At 35.1% G+C, this 19,421-nt stretch overlaps 1 protein-coding gene across 9 annotated transcripts in view; it reads right to left on the bottom strand.

The window, feature by feature from the left end:
• The window catches only part of NPAS3 (neuronal PAS domain protein 3), a 599,161-nt gene that overhangs the window by 396,714 nt on the left and 183,026 nt on the right, over nucleotides 1–19,421 (bottom strand). For 6 of the 9 annotated variants that reach the window (XM_038137151.1, XM_038137149.1, XM_038137153.1 and 3 more), the window contains one exon: nucleotides 19,355–19,405. The exons of the other annotated variants lie outside the window; for them this stretch is intronic. In XM_038137151.1, coding sequence (XP_037993079.1) covers nucleotides 19,355–19,405 — 51 coding nt within the window. The remainder of the gene's footprint in view (nucleotides 1–19,354; nucleotides 19,406–19,421) is intronic. 9 annotated transcript variants of the gene reach the window in all.

The raw sequence follows: 19,421 nt of genomic DNA, 5'->3' as shown, positions 1-19,421 counted from the left end.
TGAGAGAAATTTTAGTTCTTTATATCTTCAAGACCCTCTTGAAACTTTGTCACAAACCTGTACTGGAACTCTGTATGTTATACAAGTAAGTGCATGAGAATAGGTAAAATCTGCTCTGAACAACTGAGCACAAACCCACCTTTAAATGGAGTGACTTTATCAAAGTGAGAATTGTGAAGTTTGATTTCACAAAATTGGATATATCAAACACTCTCTTATTATTCTCTATGGTAAACATGCAACACATCTACTTCATCTGCTGTAGTACAAATGTACTGGGATATACAAAGTCAAAAATTACTCAGTCGTCCACTTAAAAAACCCAGAAAACTCTTACTGTAATGTTTATACATTGAAATGCACTTTACAACTCTAACACACCTAAAATGTGCTTTTCTGTAAGTGTTTAAATACAGAGAGTCCTAAGGCTTCCAGTTGATTTATTAAAGCCCAGAAAATGTAATAGAATATATAATCTTGAAAATTCTACAGATTACAGAAAATTATGCAGAATTTATATTTTTCATGTTTAGATCCATTATCAAAAGTGTTAAATCTAGATGTATTTCAATCATTTGAAAGTTAAAAACACAGACTTGGTGTTTTTTATTCGATGTATACTGATGCAAGAGAATCCAATGAGCTTTCCTTTCAAGCCTTTGAGAAGCTGCTATCTATTAGTTGCTCACACAGGACAAGTATAAATATTTCCCAGGTAAGATAAAAAATGTGAAAGAAAAATCAAGAATTTTAAAAAACCAAAACAAATCCCAACCCTAAATTCAAAGGATAAATTCCATAATGTCTATGTAATTTTCTCTGAAACAAGAGCATAAGTTCAAATTGTTAAACTGAGTCTTACAAGCTGCAAGCCGGATCAATGTTTTAATCCAGTTTTATAAAAATAAATTTTTAAAGAAATGTGCTTAGAATGCATGATATTCTCATATTCTGCAGGATTAAGCATAAACGCAGCATTAAAAAAACCCACCACACTGAAATATGTTTTGCATTCCTATATAAGGAAAACTAAATTTGTCCACAATATACATGTGTGTTTCATTTAGGTACTTTATGCCTGTGTGTATGCATTAATCTACATGTAATGTAGGCATGAACAAAAAGTATAAAAATATACTACATTCAAATGAGTCATTCTAGCAATTCTATCCCTGGGAAAACACATATAAGTATAAGAAATTAATATGGTCGCCATACATACATATATATTTTTATGTACCCCCCAGGATTCATATAATAGGAGCTGGAATTCATCTCAGGGAATTTTCAAATCCAGTCTCCTGTTTTTCATCCCAAACATTTATTTCATTTGGACCTACGTGATAGGAAACCCGTCCATTTTTATATTCGTGCATGTTTTTGATACACATAAAGCTAAAATAATTCAACGGTAAATCTGGCCTTGTAAAACTATACAAAAAGATGTCCAACAAGTAGTTTTATGTCATTTTTTCTTGATTTATGTTATAGATGTGTTTATATTAAAAGACAAAAAGGCTGAATTCTTTAACATTTTAGTATGAAAAAATATGTGCATAAACTAATGTGGGTTTTTTTTGTGATTGAACTTTATACACCATGTTCCATTTTGACTGAAACAGTGAAATAACTAGCATGTTGCCTCTCTGAAGCCGAAAGCAATTTCCTTTTCTAATTTTAGTTATGCAAAGCCTATGGGCATCATCAGCATTTAGTAATTAGTTTTATAATTACTGCTGTTTTGCTCACTGTCATTCAATTTTTCTTACAACATGGTCTGGGATTGAAACATCCCACATCCACAGCTGTGTAAATTGCCATCCATTTATAAGACAAAAAAAGTAACATTCAACATACATCATTATTCAGTCAAGAATGTGTTATTGGTACTTAGGTGATGCTTTGAGTACATAAGCTGCACAGTAAAATACAAAGAAAAATATATTTAAAACACTTAATAAATGCTTTCTAAGACAGGAAAGTCTGGAAAATCTAAATGGGAGACAAAAGAATTTCCATTAAATTATATTTCAGATTATTACCAATATCAATATGAGGGAGAAAAAATCTATTTTTTGTTAAAAGACATATACTGAGCTGAAAAACAGTTGAATTCAGAGTTCCTAATAGTGTAGTTTGATCATTATTGATAGAAGAATTGGTAGATTGGTAACTAACTGCAAAGTCAACTAACCAAGAATTACCTATCAATACAGTGTCAATACATTTAGATATGATACTCCAAAATATTTAACGTCATTGACCACTTAATTTTAAGAATCCCAAAAATACAAATGGGATTCAGTATCTGCTTAAATCCAGCAATTTTTCTTAAAAAGGTTATATCACAGAAAAATTAGAGATTGACTAGAATCCTTAAGTTACCTATTATGTTCCAAATTTTATACTTTTAAAAAATTCTAATTTGAAATATTGTATCAATTATGATTTTTAAAGACAAGAAATGTAATAGTCTAAGAAGAATGAAAAATCTATCTTTTCTCCTTAAAAAAACCCCATAATTTCTTCAATGAGCAAGAAGTACCATATTCTCTAGAACATGTATGGTTTACAAGAAATGTTCATGGAGAGAAGAAAGTCCCACAAAAGGTTCTGCCAGTGACAATCAGCTACCTCGGATGCCAACTCGCTAGAGCAGAGCTGTGCTCTGGGCGGAAGAATCTTCCCTCAGCAAGGGTGACACCAGGGAGCACCAGCACAAACAGGACATCAGCAAAGGGGCCACTCATATTTGTCATTCCTTCCTTCCCACCAGAGAGCAGAGTAATAAAATCTTTTTAATCTTTTTCCCTATCCTTTGTCAAGCTTAGCTAGGAGAAAACAGCTGCTAATAAACATAAAGCTGTTACACACAAAGGGCTAGACTGTGCTCAGCCCAGTGAAGAGATAGAGCAGAGATGCTGCTGCAGAGAAAAAAAATTAGCCAGATTGCTTTCAAGGATTTTTGCAGAAGTGTCTGCTATTTTATGTTTCGTGACACAGCTAAAGTCTTACATTTTTTCAAGTGAGAAAATAATTCTGGACATTTTTTGCTACCAAAAAAACCCTCAATTTAGAATACTTTTCAGTGAATATAAAGCATTCAGTATGACCCAAGTCAGAAAAATTCATTGTTTTCCCAAAGAGCAAAATTTTTAGACCGTTAACAAACCCCGTAAAAGACCAACCAAATGCTTTATCTCCAGCTACCCACAAAGTATGAGGTGAGATCTTCAGAGTCAAGACTCAAGCAACCATCACAAGGGATACTTAATGCTCCTGAGAAAATACCACCTGCTCTTACCCTACAGATTAACAGTCACAGCCCACTTCACCTCATCCCTCAGATCATTCAGAGCCCACAAATTGCCATCAGAGGCCTCTCAACCTTGTTCCTGCTGCAGGCAGGGATGGGATGTCCCTGCGCAGGGTCACCAGCTCAGCTGCTCCACCAGCACAGCTCAGCTGCTCCCCCAGCACAGCCCAGCTGCTTTCTCTGGGGGCTGCACACCCCACCACAGCCCAGCTCCAGCCTCTGCCTCGCCAGCTGCAGTCCAGCAGAACCACAGGGTCCCTGAGAGTCATGCAGTGGCAAGTGTGTTTGTCCCCAGGGATACAGGTCAGTCAGGAAATTTCTGACACAAGCATGAACTGTGCCTTTGAAAGACTGATGCCCACATACCATATCAATAATTGACTTTCATAGTTTCAGATTTTTTTCTGTTCATTTTGGAGTCTTTGGCATTTTTTGCCTTTTCTTTTTTTTCCCCTGTGTATGGGCAAATATCATTACTACCTCTGTTCCCCTTTGTTCCTTACAAAAACCCAGAATGCACATAATTTTTGAGTAGAAGAAATAATTTCTGATTTTGAACCTCTGCAAAAGCCAGTTGAGGGACTATCTGGCTATATGTAACAAGATCACTCTTTCAGGGAAAAACAAAAGAGAACAAAAAACCCCAACCCAGGAATCCAAACACAAAATCTGTGAATTCAAAATGCATGTACTTGTGCCTCAGAGGTTTTGGCCTTCATTACCAAAACACATAGATCCACATACAAAGCTTTTTCATCTCTGAAATATGCAACAACGCTCTTATTGAAACTGCAGGAAACACACCTGAATAAAACCCAGTTATTTCTCACAGAACTGAAGTATTGTGCGCATTGATACCCCATTCAAGCTGGATGAAAAGCATGTCCTACACTACGTCTTCCACTTATTTTAATGACATTCTACACAGTATTTAAAAAAAAAAAGGCTGCTAAATATTCTCTTCATGTGTTGTTCAGGACAACTATTACTAATGTATGGGAATATCATTACAGAAAAATATTTTAGAAGCTGGAGTTACTGATTGACTATTTAGATGCCTGTTTACACGTGGGGAGACAATTTTGTGGCAAAAAGCTGAGAAAGGAAGTTGAGCTAACCCTCCTGCACTACAAACATGGAGAGCTGCTTTGGGAATTCTGCCTGAAAATCCCCGCTTCGCTTCAGACAGATCCAGTAAAGGGCTGGAAAGGAGGAATAGAAGATTCAATAGTAAAGAAATACTGTCTGACGGATGGAGCAGATAGCATAAGTTATTAGCTGCAGCACTCTTTTTTTCTAGCTTTTGAATACTCTCTGCAATAACATGTGCAAAGTATTTTGAGAGCTTCAAATTACAATTCTCATCTAAATATGAAGAAGTAATATTGTACATTCCAGAAACCTCTTCATTCATAAAATATTCCTGACCATATGTCTGTAAACTAATAGCAATCACCAAAATGGCATGAAACATGGCACAAAAAAGTGTGAAAAATAACACATGACAGAGATCTGATACATCTTTAGGAAGAAGTTTCAGGGGAAAAAACGCCAATGTCAGCAACATTCAGTGGCTATCAGAAATGTATTTCTTCTCATTTTGTCATTACCTATTAATCCCAACTATACTAGCAGTAAAAGGTTAAAAAGGAAATAAATTAAGATTATTGTCAATCATTACATACAGAAAAATAATTAACTCAGTATGTTTATTTATCTATTTTTTGCTAGTTGAGTAAATGAATGATTGATGACAGGTTCCTTGCTTTCTTTTCCTTCATTTTGTCAGTATAAATGATCAGTATGAAACTAAATGGAGACATCAAATTGAAATTGTTAGAAGTACAAAATATAAAGCATATGGATCCAGATTATTTCAACTTTCTTGTTACTCTAGTGTAACTTAGTAAAATGCATTTATATATACACAAAGAATTCCACTGATAGCAGAAATAAACAGTAACCTGACTTACTTTCCTCTCAAATATTACATATTACTATTCAGGCTTCCCTTTTAAGAAAGAGTCTTTTAATAATTTTGTAGAGAAATTGTGCAAATGTGGAAATGGGCAAATTGCGCACACTTATCCTATTTATCCTCAGCTAAATATAAAAATTTATCATTGGAGAACTCATAGCAAACAGTTTGTGCAAAGATGCCAAAGCATTCTTAGTGTTTTGAATAGCACAACCCTAGTATATAGCTTTGGGGAAGATATAAGGAAAAATATGGGCACAGTCAGTTGAAAAATTGTCCTTTGGATAATGTGAGATGAGGGAAGAAAGTGAGCTAGAGAGTCAGCGGTCTCTCGTCTGCCCATAAGCGTACACTCAGCATCCTCCCAGCAGAGAAATGGTAAGTTAGCCCACTACGTATCCAAGGATTTAATTTTCTTACTCACTTCACATACAAGAGAAGCAAGACCTAAGTTCTGAAATCACTCCAAATTTTTGAGGACAGATGAAATCCCGGGACTCTGAAGTGAGGCAGTTTCCCCTGAACTGACCAAAAATTGCTGGCTGGGCTAGGAAAGTTAACTGAGTGCAACGGCATTTTTGAAAGTTAAAGGAATTGACCCAGAAGTCTCAGGAGACTGCTTTTATATGGGTTTTAAAAGAAAGTAAAATATCTTTCTCCCTGAGCGATTCACAGTGGTAAATGGTCGAGAGCTTGAAACCTCTGTTACTTACAGAATTTACTGTTGAGAACACAACTGAAGGAAGTCCCTGGCAAAATCTGTGGCTTTCCTTCCACTTCTGAAGAAACTACTTGACTCTGAAGCAGCCATTTTTTGGTTGAAGACATGTCTCATCTCTTTTCACTACTTGGAAATACTAAAGACAGCTGAGCTCAAATCATGCACATAGTCTGAATTCAGTTAACTCTAATTTTGAACGTGGGGAAGTCTGAATTCAGGAGGAATTAGTTTCCTCCTATTTCCATACAAATTCTGGCTTCAGCTAATACGCTCTCTTAGAAAATCAGTTACTTTCCCCCAGAGATCCCTAATTTCTGTGCAATGCAGTATTAGGATTTTAGAGGTGACTCTGAGGCAGGTTTGGGTTGAAGGGAACCATTTGTATGTGCTTATGAAGGATCTAAGCTCACTCAGTTTGATTGAGTTTCCCTTGTCCAGATTGTATTGATACCGAACATGACAATACAAGTTGTATGAATAAGACAAGTATCAGACTAGAAGGTGTCATAAGGAACTTTTCAGACAACTCTGAACATATTTTTTTTTTCTGAGAAATCTTCCGAAGTCTGTGGGTAAGATAATATTGCACTTGTGCTATCTTGGCCCATTCAATATCCTGACTGTGAAATCCACTTGCCTCAGAAGATTACTTCCCCAGTCTCACCTTGTGGTGCCTGTTCTCTATGTTCAGTTCTTTCTATCACAAACTATTCCTACTGGAAGAATTATGCCATTGAAACAAAACATAAAATCAAGGGTAACCTTCAGTACTCACAATTATTCATGAGGATTCACCTCTTGACATTGCTCAATCCTTATCAGCAGAAGGAGTCCAGAACCACATCACAATGAGACAGTTAACTCCCAGAGTAAAAAAACCACCAAAATGGCACGTCCATATTACATGAAAATGTATATCAAATACATGTCACTGGGTTAAAGCAAAGAATATCACACTGGAACAGCTACTGCAAGTTTTACTTTAGGTTTTTATGACTCTGTTACTAAAATATTCTGTTCAGCTCTGGTTTCTTCCATTCTCAAAGTATGTCAGAAAACTGGATACAACTCAGGTAAGAGCTACAAGAATGATTAGACTTCTAAAAGTCATTCCCTATAGTGAAAGACTAAGAAAGCTCAATTTATTTAGTTACTGAAAAGAAGGTTAAGAGGATCACAATACCTACATGTGGAAGAGATTTCTGACAGTAGGCAGCTCATTAATCTAGCGAAAAAGGCATAACAAGATCCAGTGTTTGGATGCTGAAGCTGAAATAAGACTACAAATGAGGCACACTTTTTTCACAGTGACAGTAATTAACCGTTGGAACAATCTGCCCAGGGATGTAGTTGATTCTTTATCATTTAAATGCTTTACATCAACATTAGATACTTTCCAAAGAGATAAGCCTATGTCTCAAACAGATGCAGAAAATACTGGATGAGGTTCTGTCTTGGGTGTGCAGGAAGTCAGCCTGAATGCTTATCAGAGCTTCTCAACATTGTACCTCGACACAAGAGCACCATGAGTGCCCTGTGTCTCCAGGACTAATCATCTCGCGGCCATCATGTCCACCCTTTGCGTGCAGCTCCATTCAGACTGAACAAATGCTGTCTCCAAGTTCACCTTCCTCTTTGACAGGTAAAATGAAAACCCTCCTGAGGCAGATATGGACACCTTCACAGATATCCTGTGCCACATCACTGTCTGGCATAATCACTGCTGAAGACCAAAATACACCAAGACTGCCAATAAGCACATGATGTAAAGCTGTTTGAGCACTGACTTTGCCAGATGCTTCCACCCAAGGAACCCAAGGAACACCTCTTGGGCTAGCTCCAAGCTAGTGATGAGTGAACAGATGCATAGCAAATGGCCTCTCAACACAGCTGCCCGTAGGTAAAATACAGTTCCTTTATGCCTAATGAGTTTGTTGGCGTTGGAGAATCAAGAAGCTCCATGAGGATGTTGAAGAAACCAATGAAAGCCAAATGTATGATGAGGTTAGGTGAGCTACTAATTTTCCTCTCAGCTCCTTAGTAATATTCGTAAAAGAAAACTTTCCCTTTAAATCCTCAGGATAGGATGTTGGAGCAAAAGAAAAGCAGAGGGAAAAAAAAAAAGCCCAGAGAGATCGAAGATACACAAAGCAGGACAAGAAGAATAAATAACAGCACTGATACATGAAATAAGCAGAAACAGAGGTAAAGAGAAAATGGTGTTTTAAAGTATTAAATAGATGACAAAAAAAAATTTATCTTCAGAAGAACAAAATTAAATACCCCATTCATAAACCTCTAGGAAGGGATAGAAAGAAAAATTTAAAATATAAATAAAAAATAAAAAACTATACACTCAGACTGTTTTAGAAAATTGGAAGTGCACAGAAAACAAATCACTCTTGGACTTGCCACACAACATACACACTATATAGACTTTTGTAGATTTTTTTTAGAATACCTAGTTATTATATTTTTTCTTTTGACACTTAAAAGTTTGGCAATGGACTACAAAATCTTTAAAAATTACTAAAGGGAAGGTTTCTTTATTATGAGATACACCTAATTAAGACAATATAACACAGAGATTCAATATAAAATGGATTAGCAATATTCCTCCTATTTGATTTCTTCATTACCTACCCTGAGTGCAAATCTTCATGTTACTCTGAAAAATATCTCCTCATAGACATGGGTTAAATTTCTGAATGGATTAAAATTCCTTTAATTAAATACAGCATTCTTGCAAAGGACATGAATATAGTGTTATTGGTTGAGAATTGGACTCTTGGACTTAACAACATGGGAAGAGGGCTCTATTTCCTGCTCTAACACACACTTCTCATAGGATATTGAAAAGTCACTCTTGGCTTTGCAAATGTGCTCAGCAGCTGCTTCTTATGATCAGATTACCAAAGTGCTGAAATCTTTTGAAAATCTGGCTATTTATTTTGTTGCTGAATAGGATCAGAGATCTTTTGAAATCTGGCTCCGGTTGGAATGCTGTGCTCTTTTGAAAAGCTAGCCCTAAATCTGTATATGCCTCAATTTCTCTATTAGCATTATCAGCACTGTTCTGCATCGAGGATGAGAAACAGCTCACATACACAGTAATTCAAATTTGAAAGGGGATATATAGATGTACAATTGCTCTTATAATTGAAGAAATACAATATGCACCTATAAAAGAAAATAAAAAAGCAGTTCCTGATTTTTCCTAACTTTCATACAAATGATTTTCTGTAAGATCTACAGTTATATAGTGTTGACAATATTATTCTTGCTATAGCTAAAGTTTTGGACTTGTCTATACGTATTAAAATGAGAGTAAAGCTATTTCTCTGTCTTCCTTTATGGTTATAAATATGTGTTTAACTGTTTTACAGATGATGAAATAAGACACAGAATTTTGTACTTGCATGTGGTATCATCCCATGCAAAGCAAAGCAAAAAGAATTTTTATAAGATACAAGTAGAATGCAAAGTGACAACACACACATGCTTGTGCATATGCACTTGGCCAACTTTGTGTGTAAGAATTATAGGGAATGGTGAGCTCAAGTACTGATAAGGTAAGCATTTTCTAACAGCTCCATTCAGGACAACAACTCTGGCACAACTGGTGTTTAAGTATTTTGTGAGGCACTTGCCTTTCCTTTCTTCCATAGTAACAGAAAGTGTAGTCACTAAAACCTTTGAAATTTAAAAAAAAATATTCACTTTGGCTTAAAAGCTAGCAAATAAACAGAAAATTATCTTCCTTAAGGGAGCTTGATATTTTAAAACAACACAAGTTCCCCAGCTGTGTAGTGATTCTTATTTCGCTTGTGATCTCGGGTAGATATAGAGGCTTACATGTTCTCTAAATTGTAAGCTCTATATGAAGGGTGTTCTTTAATTACTGACAGCTAATGAAAACAGTTTTTACTGATCTCTCTAATGTCCTGGGAAAGTCTTTACTATGGATTCATTGTATTCTACTTTATATCCCTGATTGAAATGGGAGACCACAAGAGCATAGGGATTTGGTGGAAACTCGATTTCGTTCCTCTGCCTTCAAAGAGAACAGTTGCAGAAATTAAGCTGCGCTGATGTTGTGGTCAAACTTTGGTCTGACTGTGGTTATACTTGCATATCATATAGATATAAAATCAGTGCACTTGGGTTTTTAAAACTGCTGGATCTACTGTCAGTATCTAAATCTTGCTTAGTTAAATCAGAGGGATCTAATATAACTATTACATGAAAAGAATTATTATTATTATTAAATCCATATGCTTTACTTCCAGGGCTCTATTATTTGCTCCAAATATTGTGACAGTCACTTTGAAAAATGCTAGTAAATGTACAACTACAAACATAGGATATGGGAAACAGAGGTTTTCCATTTCCAAAAAAAAAAAAAATTGTGTTTTCTTTCAGACAAAATATTTTCTTTGAGTCATAATCTTTTACTTGCAATATAGAGACCTGTAACAAGTATTGGTAAAACAAGTATTGTAAAAGCTCATTCAGTTACAGTGCTTTATTCCCAACTAAGCACCCCAATCTGTTGGGTTTTTTTGGGGTTTTTTTGCATTTTGGGGTTTTTTGTTGGTTTTTTTGTTGTTGTTGTTGTTTTGTTTTTGTTTTTTTTTTTAATTTGTTTGTTTGGGGGTTTTTCTAGGTTTCTGCTGCATTAATTATCAGCTGGCTAACCCATTTCTTCATACAGATGTATATACTAGCCCTGCAATAGATATCCCTCAACAAGATGTAAAACCAGGATTCATTCAACGGGAAATATATGGTAGAAGTTCAGATGACCTAGAAAACCAATAAGCTACAATAATAGAAGACTAAGCTCTGTTGAATGCAGCAAGGCTTTATATATGTCCTTACATTCTCTGCCCAGCTGAGGAGACTAAGGTATGAAAGCTAGACTGAAACTACTGAATGCAACCACAAGGTCCTATTCCTCAACCGCTCGCATCTGCAAAACGGTGCGCTACGATGTTAAGCTTGACTGAGGCTTTGTCCAAAGCACTCTTCATAGCAAAGACACTTTCCTTCTGCTCAGAAAAGGGTGAATAAAAAAACAAATAGAAGTTCCATCAGATATTGCAATCTGCAGATAGCAACAGCCTTTCTTCATTTTACATATCAAAAACTACAGCAGTGATTACTGTTCCTGATTACTACAAGCAAAAAGCAGAACAAGCGCTTTTGGCACACCGGATTCATTGCGCATCTGTAATTGGCTAACCCCATCATGTGCGTTATTTCAAAAAGTTATGTAGACTGCACATATAATTTAAGATATTCATGCTTCTAAAAAAGACCACCTGGAGCTAACCCATGCAATATAAAACATGAATGTAAAAATCATATGGAAGCATTTTATTAAGAGCTTTGGAAAAGCGGATGTTGCGGCACTGACTTTTACACAGAAATTCCTACTGGATGAAAATCCATATCACTATAGTGAAAATAAATGAATTTGAAAACTTTCAAATGAAAATGTTTAGTATCACTAATTTTTGGTTTATTTTAGCATCACTACTAAGGTTGGAGCCGAAGCAACCATCAATACACCACTCCTCCCGATATATTTACCTCTTCTCATGGGTCAGAAGCCCATGCTTTTGCCAAAACCCACTCAGCCAACACCATCAAATATTCTCAACCATGAATTGTAATGACAACACCCACCAGCTTTTAGCAGGAATGAGGAAAGTATGTCTCGACTTAGGAGTGAATTTTTTATTGACACGCTAAGGACTACTGTACACAGAAAGGCATCCACATTGAAGGAAGAAAGAATAAAGTGAAAAGTTAAAAACTTTGGAGTTTGAATATTAATATTCTTCACCAGATTTTTTTCATTAGAAAGGCTGCATTGAGGATGCTCACATGTAGAGAAAGATGCAGGACTACAGAAAGGAGATAGTCAGTCTTCGACACCGAATACAAGAGGAAGATATTTTGATATTGGGGGTTTTAGCCCTGGACTCAAAAAAAACCAAACCTCAAATAGCTAAGAAAAATAAACTACATTAAAAGAAGATAATAAATATGCAATATTGACCAAATCATTGTAACTGCACAAGAAGAGAAAAGAAGATGAATTACAGTGTAATAGAATGAAAACGCAGAAGTTTCTGTGAGTGAAAGAAAAGACATTAATGTCATCTTTTCCATTTCCTTGCTCTTAAAACACTTACTGTTTGTTGTTTTCCCATTTAATTGTTAAGTTTCAAGGTAAAGTTCTAGCAATAAACAACTCTTCTAGGGACTGACATCTGATTGACAACATTTTAGAACAGGTATTAATTTGTTATCAGCAGTAAATGCTTTGTGTCTACACAGAAGTGATGGATAGAACTTTTTATGATACAAATAAAGCACCATGAGAAAGTAAATCATTCATTCATTTCTGCTAGCAGAAGTGGAAGAATCTGGTAGTTTCTTCTTATGCCTTTCTTCATGCAAAAAAAAAAAAAAAAGAAAAAAAAAAAAGAAGACAACTGAACTTGAAATGCTTTTCCCATTATTCCTGTTCTGCTTCACAAAACCTCAAAACCTTTAAAAGTTCTTTAAGTCCAGCAGCCTAGCATTTAGGACAGCAATGACAACTTAAAAATAATAATAGTAGTAATAGTGGTAGTCAACTATTGGTAACAACTAGTGGTAACTACAACAACATAAAAGAAAACAACACTCTTATACTGAAACAAATACATTTTAGGTTTTATTTACTAAGCTGCATAGATCATTGTCTATGATCCAAACATCATTGTAATTTGAGAATTTTAAATCAGCATTCAAGCCATGTTTAATCCCAGCTGATGATCATACCCAGAGCAGATTCTGTAGAAAAACAGAAACTCCTTTCTTAATAGTAACTATCACTTCAATCCGCTTTCCAAGAGCAATTAATTATACAGTTAATGTGTTTAACTTGGTTCTGCCAACATAATATTCTTACAATATTTCAAAACCATAATTGTTATGAACTAGGACTCCAGATGCCTTATAAATACTTCAGTATACAATGCAAAACCATGTTAACTGGACTTGCAATTTCAGATATTTAAGCTAGGTTTGTTTGATAAGAATTACTTTCCATTTATCCATGTTTGTTGAAAAAACATAACAATCTTGCTTTTATCCCCCCTTTAGTCCAGGAAATGTCCCAGTATTCTGCCTATAATGCTTTGAGGCTGAAACAGCTCAGTAGTATAAACTTCACAACACCAGCACTTGTAAAGTATGGATTGTCCTGAAAATTGTATTGTATTGTAACCTGAACTAGAAAGACTTGTAGAATTGATTATGTACAAGCAAGCACTTAAATAAACCTTACCAAACTCTTCTGTCTTTTCTGCATCATTAGAAGTTTTATTGTACCTTACTGCTAAAGAGTCTATACTATTGCCAGAATTATTTAACATTTTTAATATACATAAACCTGTTCTTTCTTGAATTCTTCTAATCCCATTAGATTTTTTTCTTAAAGTCTCTACTTGTCTCTGCCAATATTCTGCATCTTAGACATTCCAGTTTATCTTGCTGTATATTTCCCTTCAATGCTGTCAGTTTTCTATAAATACACATACATATTTTTTCAAGTTAATTATGTTTCTGTCATTCTAGAAAAGGACACAGTTTTAGAGTTTTCAGTGCACAGGAAATTATAATTTCTTTTTTTTTTTTCTTTAGGGGTTCTAGTCTTAGTGGTTCTAGTTCTAACTTTCATTCTAATTTTTTACATCAAAATTTTTCCTCATGATCAGTTTCACCCATCAGTTTCCCCACTAGGCAAACAGTCCCTGAAATGCACTAAGCATATATGTTGACACCTTCCCCCATTTGCCAAATTTGAAGTCAATCAAATCATGATCACTTGTCACCAGGCAACCACCAACTCAGCCCCATATTCAATTCATCTTGTCTATGACAATGAGATTCAAACAGAGCTACCTCATTTTGGGTCCCATATCTTTCATACCAGAAAACCATCAATAATTCTCCCAGAGAACATTCATATTTTACCACTGACTTCTGGAAATTTTCCACTTGGTTTCTGTTACATTAAAAAAAAAAAAAACAAACTAATCATCTTTCTTTAACTCATGCAATAGGTTGAAGACTAAGGTACCTCTGCCTATGGCTGCACTGCCACATAAACAGGTTTACAACATTATGTTTACAATCAGTGGTTGGTACTAATACATAGTCAGAGCACAGTAGTAGCCTATATATAAACAGGGATCAGGTTCTCATAAGAACAATGCCTTCAAGGCAGGGAGAAATAAATTACAGGGCTATCTGAATTCTCCAGCATGAGAGCAGAAATTCTGCACAAGGGACTTGGATTTGGAGACCCTGTTTGTATCAAGGAACCCCACCAATTCATCTGCATTATCCTGTTTTCATCTGATTGAGTTTTTCATATCAAACTTTGAAAAACAACATCTTAGGCCAAAAACACTATGGAAGAAAATAATTCTTACTTTGCCCTTACAGATGGTTTCCTGAAAACAGAATTGTGTAGGGTTCAGGACAGAAGGCTGGTCTTTCTGGAAGGCTTGTGAATTTTAGCAGGGAAAGGCTTGCACTATCTTGCACTTCCTGCTCAAAAGACAGCCCTCCTTTTAAAATACTAAAGGCTAACAACAGGTAATGTTATTTAAAGTGTTTCCACAATGAGGTCATGCAGAGAAGAACAACTTATTCATCTCTTATAAATGCATACATATCTAGCATAAAATACATTAGAAAAAGATACTTAAATTAATGAAAGTAATTCCACTTGACATTTGGGATAACAATTACCATACTTTCCAATTATCATTATTGCTTGTTTTCTTTCCCAGAGAATTCAAAGTGCTGGACTTATTTCCTCAACCCCAAGCCCCAAGTATGATATGACATCAAATTCATTTCCAGCCTAGACTTATCTTGTTTATCTTGAGAATGGAACCTTTGAAAAACATGCTAGTTTAAAGGAAAAATGTGCAATTTTGTTTAAAACTGTAATTTTTCTTCTTGTGCTTATCAATTTTTTTTAATCTCTCTACCAATACAGACTTGAAGTAACATTGGGTGCTTTACGGCAAGGAACTTTTCAGAGTTGTATTTACTTACATCGAACAGGAACAATTTGGACGAGAAATATTTCAATACACCACAAATGGTTCTCAGAGAGTCTGATTTCTCCTACTACTGATATATATTAATTCCAGAATACAAATGTGTAAAACTACCTAATTGTAGAATATGGAGCACCAAAAGTAGAGATGGCTAAACTAACAGTGACATTTTTAGACAACCTACCAGTCAGTCAGGACTATTTACTGAAATCCTTTTTCTCAGTTACAATCTCTCACTCATCTCTTCTCTTACAGCAAAAGTAAGAATTTTTTTACTTATGTAGCATAAAATGTAAAGTTTTGGCATAGAAAAATAAAAATTATAAGCTCACTTTTAACTTGACATATTCAAAGTTGTCTTACATAGTCTAGTTTCCACATGTCACATCATTCAACAGGAAATAAGACTCGTGGCCTTGCAAAAACATTTGTATCTTTAAAGACAGAAATTAACACCGCACTTCAATGAAAAAGAAGAATTAAAATACGATAACTACTTCAATGTCATCATGGCAAATTACCAGGACAAGGATTGCAAAATCAGGCACAGATCACCGGACTTATTCTCTGTTTCAAAAGAAACAGAAATTGTAGAAGTTGGAAACTCTGTTCAAGGCAAAGGGTCAAGGGCCTTCTTTTTATAGGGGCAGTGGTCCCGAGTCAGAACCAATGTCCCAAAGATTGCCCAAAACCAAAGTACAGAGCATGACTTTCCATCAGCCAAACACATTCAACACACTGAAGAACATCACCATGCCTCATACTCTTCCTCTCCCTTCTTCTTTCCACTACTAAAAAGAAAAATAGGAAAAATATGTGGCTTAGCAAAAAGACCCACAATATAGTGGAGAAGAACATGAAAATCTGCATGATCTTTGAATGCTTTGAGAAACAGTTTGTGCTAAAAGTGCAATGAAATTTAAAGTCAATAATTTGAAGACAATATTCCAAAATAAAAAGGTCCTCACAAGAGTTTGATGTTGGAAACTATAGGGCCTAGTATCAAAATGCACAAGAGGATTTCAAGTTCCATGCAACATAAGTCACCACTTTCTGCCTGAACACACAGTAAATACAATTAAAATACTTCTATTTCCAGACAACTTTCAGAAAACTCAGATTTTAGTTCAAAAACTTGGTAAGCAGCTCATTTACTGTTGTCCTCAGAACATGCTCCAGAACTGGAAGAATGACTTTTAGAAGGATGGAAACAGAGGAGAATAGTACTGTTATTGATAGCACTTTGGATGTACTTTCAAAGACTAGAAATTTTATTCCTACTGACTATAACTAACAACTTGATTATTTTCTTCCACATAGACTCAAACACCAGTCTTTAAGAACTGTCTTTATACTTATGTATTATAAGTTGTGTGCGTATTTGTTTATAACGACTGAGATTTCCTACACACAGAAAGTCTTAGACAATGTACCAAAAGACAAATGACTGAAGTCTGCTGTATTAGAGGACGGAATTTTTTTTCCATTTTCAGCAAATATCAAATCATTGGCTATTGCTTTTAAGATTAATAAAAGAAATAATGGTTTTTAGATCGCCTCTAAATAAAGATTACTATGAATGGAGAAATGATTTACCAATAGTCACCACAATGAGATTTCTTTAAAGGTTACAATCATCAGTTATTTAGCTGAAACACTGCTGAGAATGCCTGGTCATTTCTTGAATAATGCATAATGTTCATTGCAGATTTGATCTGTATTATAACAATACAGGTATTTATAAAATAACGGTGAAAACTATCTGTTACTTTCCAATTGCTCAAGATATTTCCATGAAGTAATTGACTCTGAAATATATGGAGTTACCCGAGTGCTCATTTGCAAGCATAACTTGTAGTGATCACTACACAACAGGCATAAGAAAACAAACTCATCAGCCTTTACAGACTTCTAAGAAATGCTGTGATAAATACAGGGAAGAGTAAAGGATCTTCCTGAAATACTGAATTAAAATTATTAAATTGGTACTGGGGGAAAAATTTAAAACTAAGCTTTTAAAATTAATGATTAACAGAAGCAGGTCAACACATTTGGGGGAAGAAAAAATAATAGCAGTTACCTATACAATGTAAGTACCTCTCAAATAATTTCCCAAATATCTTTAAGTCTATTCAGAAGATGATTGCTTGTGCACATACAAAGTATGTCTAGTGTTTTATCGTAGGTTTATCATCCACACTTCACATGAAACTGCAAGCTATTTATGTGAGCTTGTTTATACACATGAACTTCTTCAAGGGCAGCAAAAAGCAACCTAAATAAATGAAACTGAATTTCTTTTGATGTAATTTCATGAATGTTTCATCAGAATGTGTTAACAGGTCTCCTATGTAAGGAGAACTGGTGAGGTCATAAAATATACCTGTACTATACAGTTAAACCTGCTCATGGGGAATTCTTATACAATGAAACACACTTTCATCAAGCACTGTGTCAATATACTGACACACAAATAATACAATCCTACTTATCATTAAGCTAAGCACTCAAACAGGAGAAAAAGAATTTCAAAACCCCTTCCTGAGTCCCCATACCCCTTGCACCTAAAGGAATGAGAACCATTGCACCGACATGGCTGGAGGGGCAGGGTTATTCTATCAGATATGGTAAACAGACATGAAATGTTTACCCAGCTCTTTTTTAGGGAGAAACATTAATCTAGATCAGACTATTGATGTTGTTATCTAAGAATAAGATTTTGTTCTTCCTTAAAATTCTTTTATTCATTAGAATCTTTGCACAAATAGGAAGATTTGGTATTCAGGTGTATATTCCAGAAGAGGATAATGAAAAACAGATCCCAGATACTCGAAAAATATACAGAGATCGGCAGAGCTCAGAGTTTCAGTAACACAGGACAGCTTGTAGAAGCACAGACAGATCATAGATTGTATAGCAGTGTCCACTTTACATCTACCTTGAAAAAATGTTTCATTGCCTGAGAATAAACTCTCATCTTGTAAAAATGGGGAACATTTGCATATAATATCAGAAGCCTAATGAACCATGTTACACTCATGCCCTGGATGATGTAATTATTGCTTTTTTTTTCTTCCATGAGAATTATATATGATGTGGAAGATAATATAAATTAAGTACATGAAATGACGGAACTATGTCCAGCTACTAAATTGTCAATCTGAATCTGCATTGGTTTTTGCCCTCCATATCCCTCTCCATCCATTGAAAATTTTAACTTTCCTTAAATAATATCACTTCCTTTAAATGGAAGAGTAGGTAAAAGCCTTTTGCACTATCAGTAAAAGTAACCCTTCATGGACAGCTGTGGGTTCCTAAGTAAGATTCTATTTCTACCTCCTCCCTCAACCTTTAAAGGTGGCTTCTTTGCTATAAACGTTCCATCTCGTTTAGTGTAGATCAAGAGTTTATAGTTCATGATTCGTGGAAAAAACCTGAAGTGCTCAAATCTCAAATGCCCCTTCCAAATATATGTTTCCTTCAAAACACGAGAGCAGTAGCTAAAATAAAGGAGTATTCTGCGCTGTTAAAGCCAGGACACCCAAAAATCCCAGGTTTGGTAACCCTAATTTCTGTTACCGCAGCTTACTCCCTAATTTAAAATACTCATCAGACAGAGATCCCACTCATCCACATGGGTAGCATTAGTTGAAAAAATAATGGATTACAAAAAAAAGTCCACTTTACACAGGTCATTGGAAAGACTATTTAGGAGCAACATACAAACAGCCTCTATTTTGTGGCAACTCACATCTAAAACACTTGTTTTAGAGCATTAAAAGAGATCTTTTTGAGCATTAAAAGAGATCTTTTAATACTGAAAACAGTCTATTTTATTGATAAATGCCTACTGGCTGAGAAGCCAAAATAATTTCTATGGACATTACAAGGGGATAAATAATATCCTAACCTCCAAACTGAAGATTTAAATACTTGGATGTGATGCTTTCAAACTTCAGAAACATGTGATTCTACCTTTAAGGTATAGCCAGAAAATTAAGAGATTGAGTTCTCAAATCAAGGAGTAATGGCATTTTCCTCTCAAACATATACTTACATAGAACACTAAAACAAAGCAACACAATAACAGGTAAATAACTTGAAAGAATTTAGTCTACATCTCCCAGAAGACTTACGGCTGTAATAGTTACATCATAGGTTTGTTGTTAAATAAAAAAAAAATTAAAATAAGTGGTTTATTTCACCTTCACATGGTGTCTTTCTCATGCAGACCTCAGATTTCCACATTTGAATCCCTTTAAAGGATTTGAT

The sequence above is a fragment of the Motacilla alba genome, chromosome 5, assembly GCF_015832195.1.
Source record: "Motacilla alba alba isolate MOTALB_02 chromosome 5, Motacilla_alba_V1.0_pri, whole genome shotgun sequence".
NCBI classification, from domain to species: Eukaryota; Metazoa; Chordata; class Aves; order Passeriformes; family Motacillidae; genus Motacilla; species Motacilla alba.
This window is presented reverse-complemented; position numbering and strand designations above follow the sequence as displayed.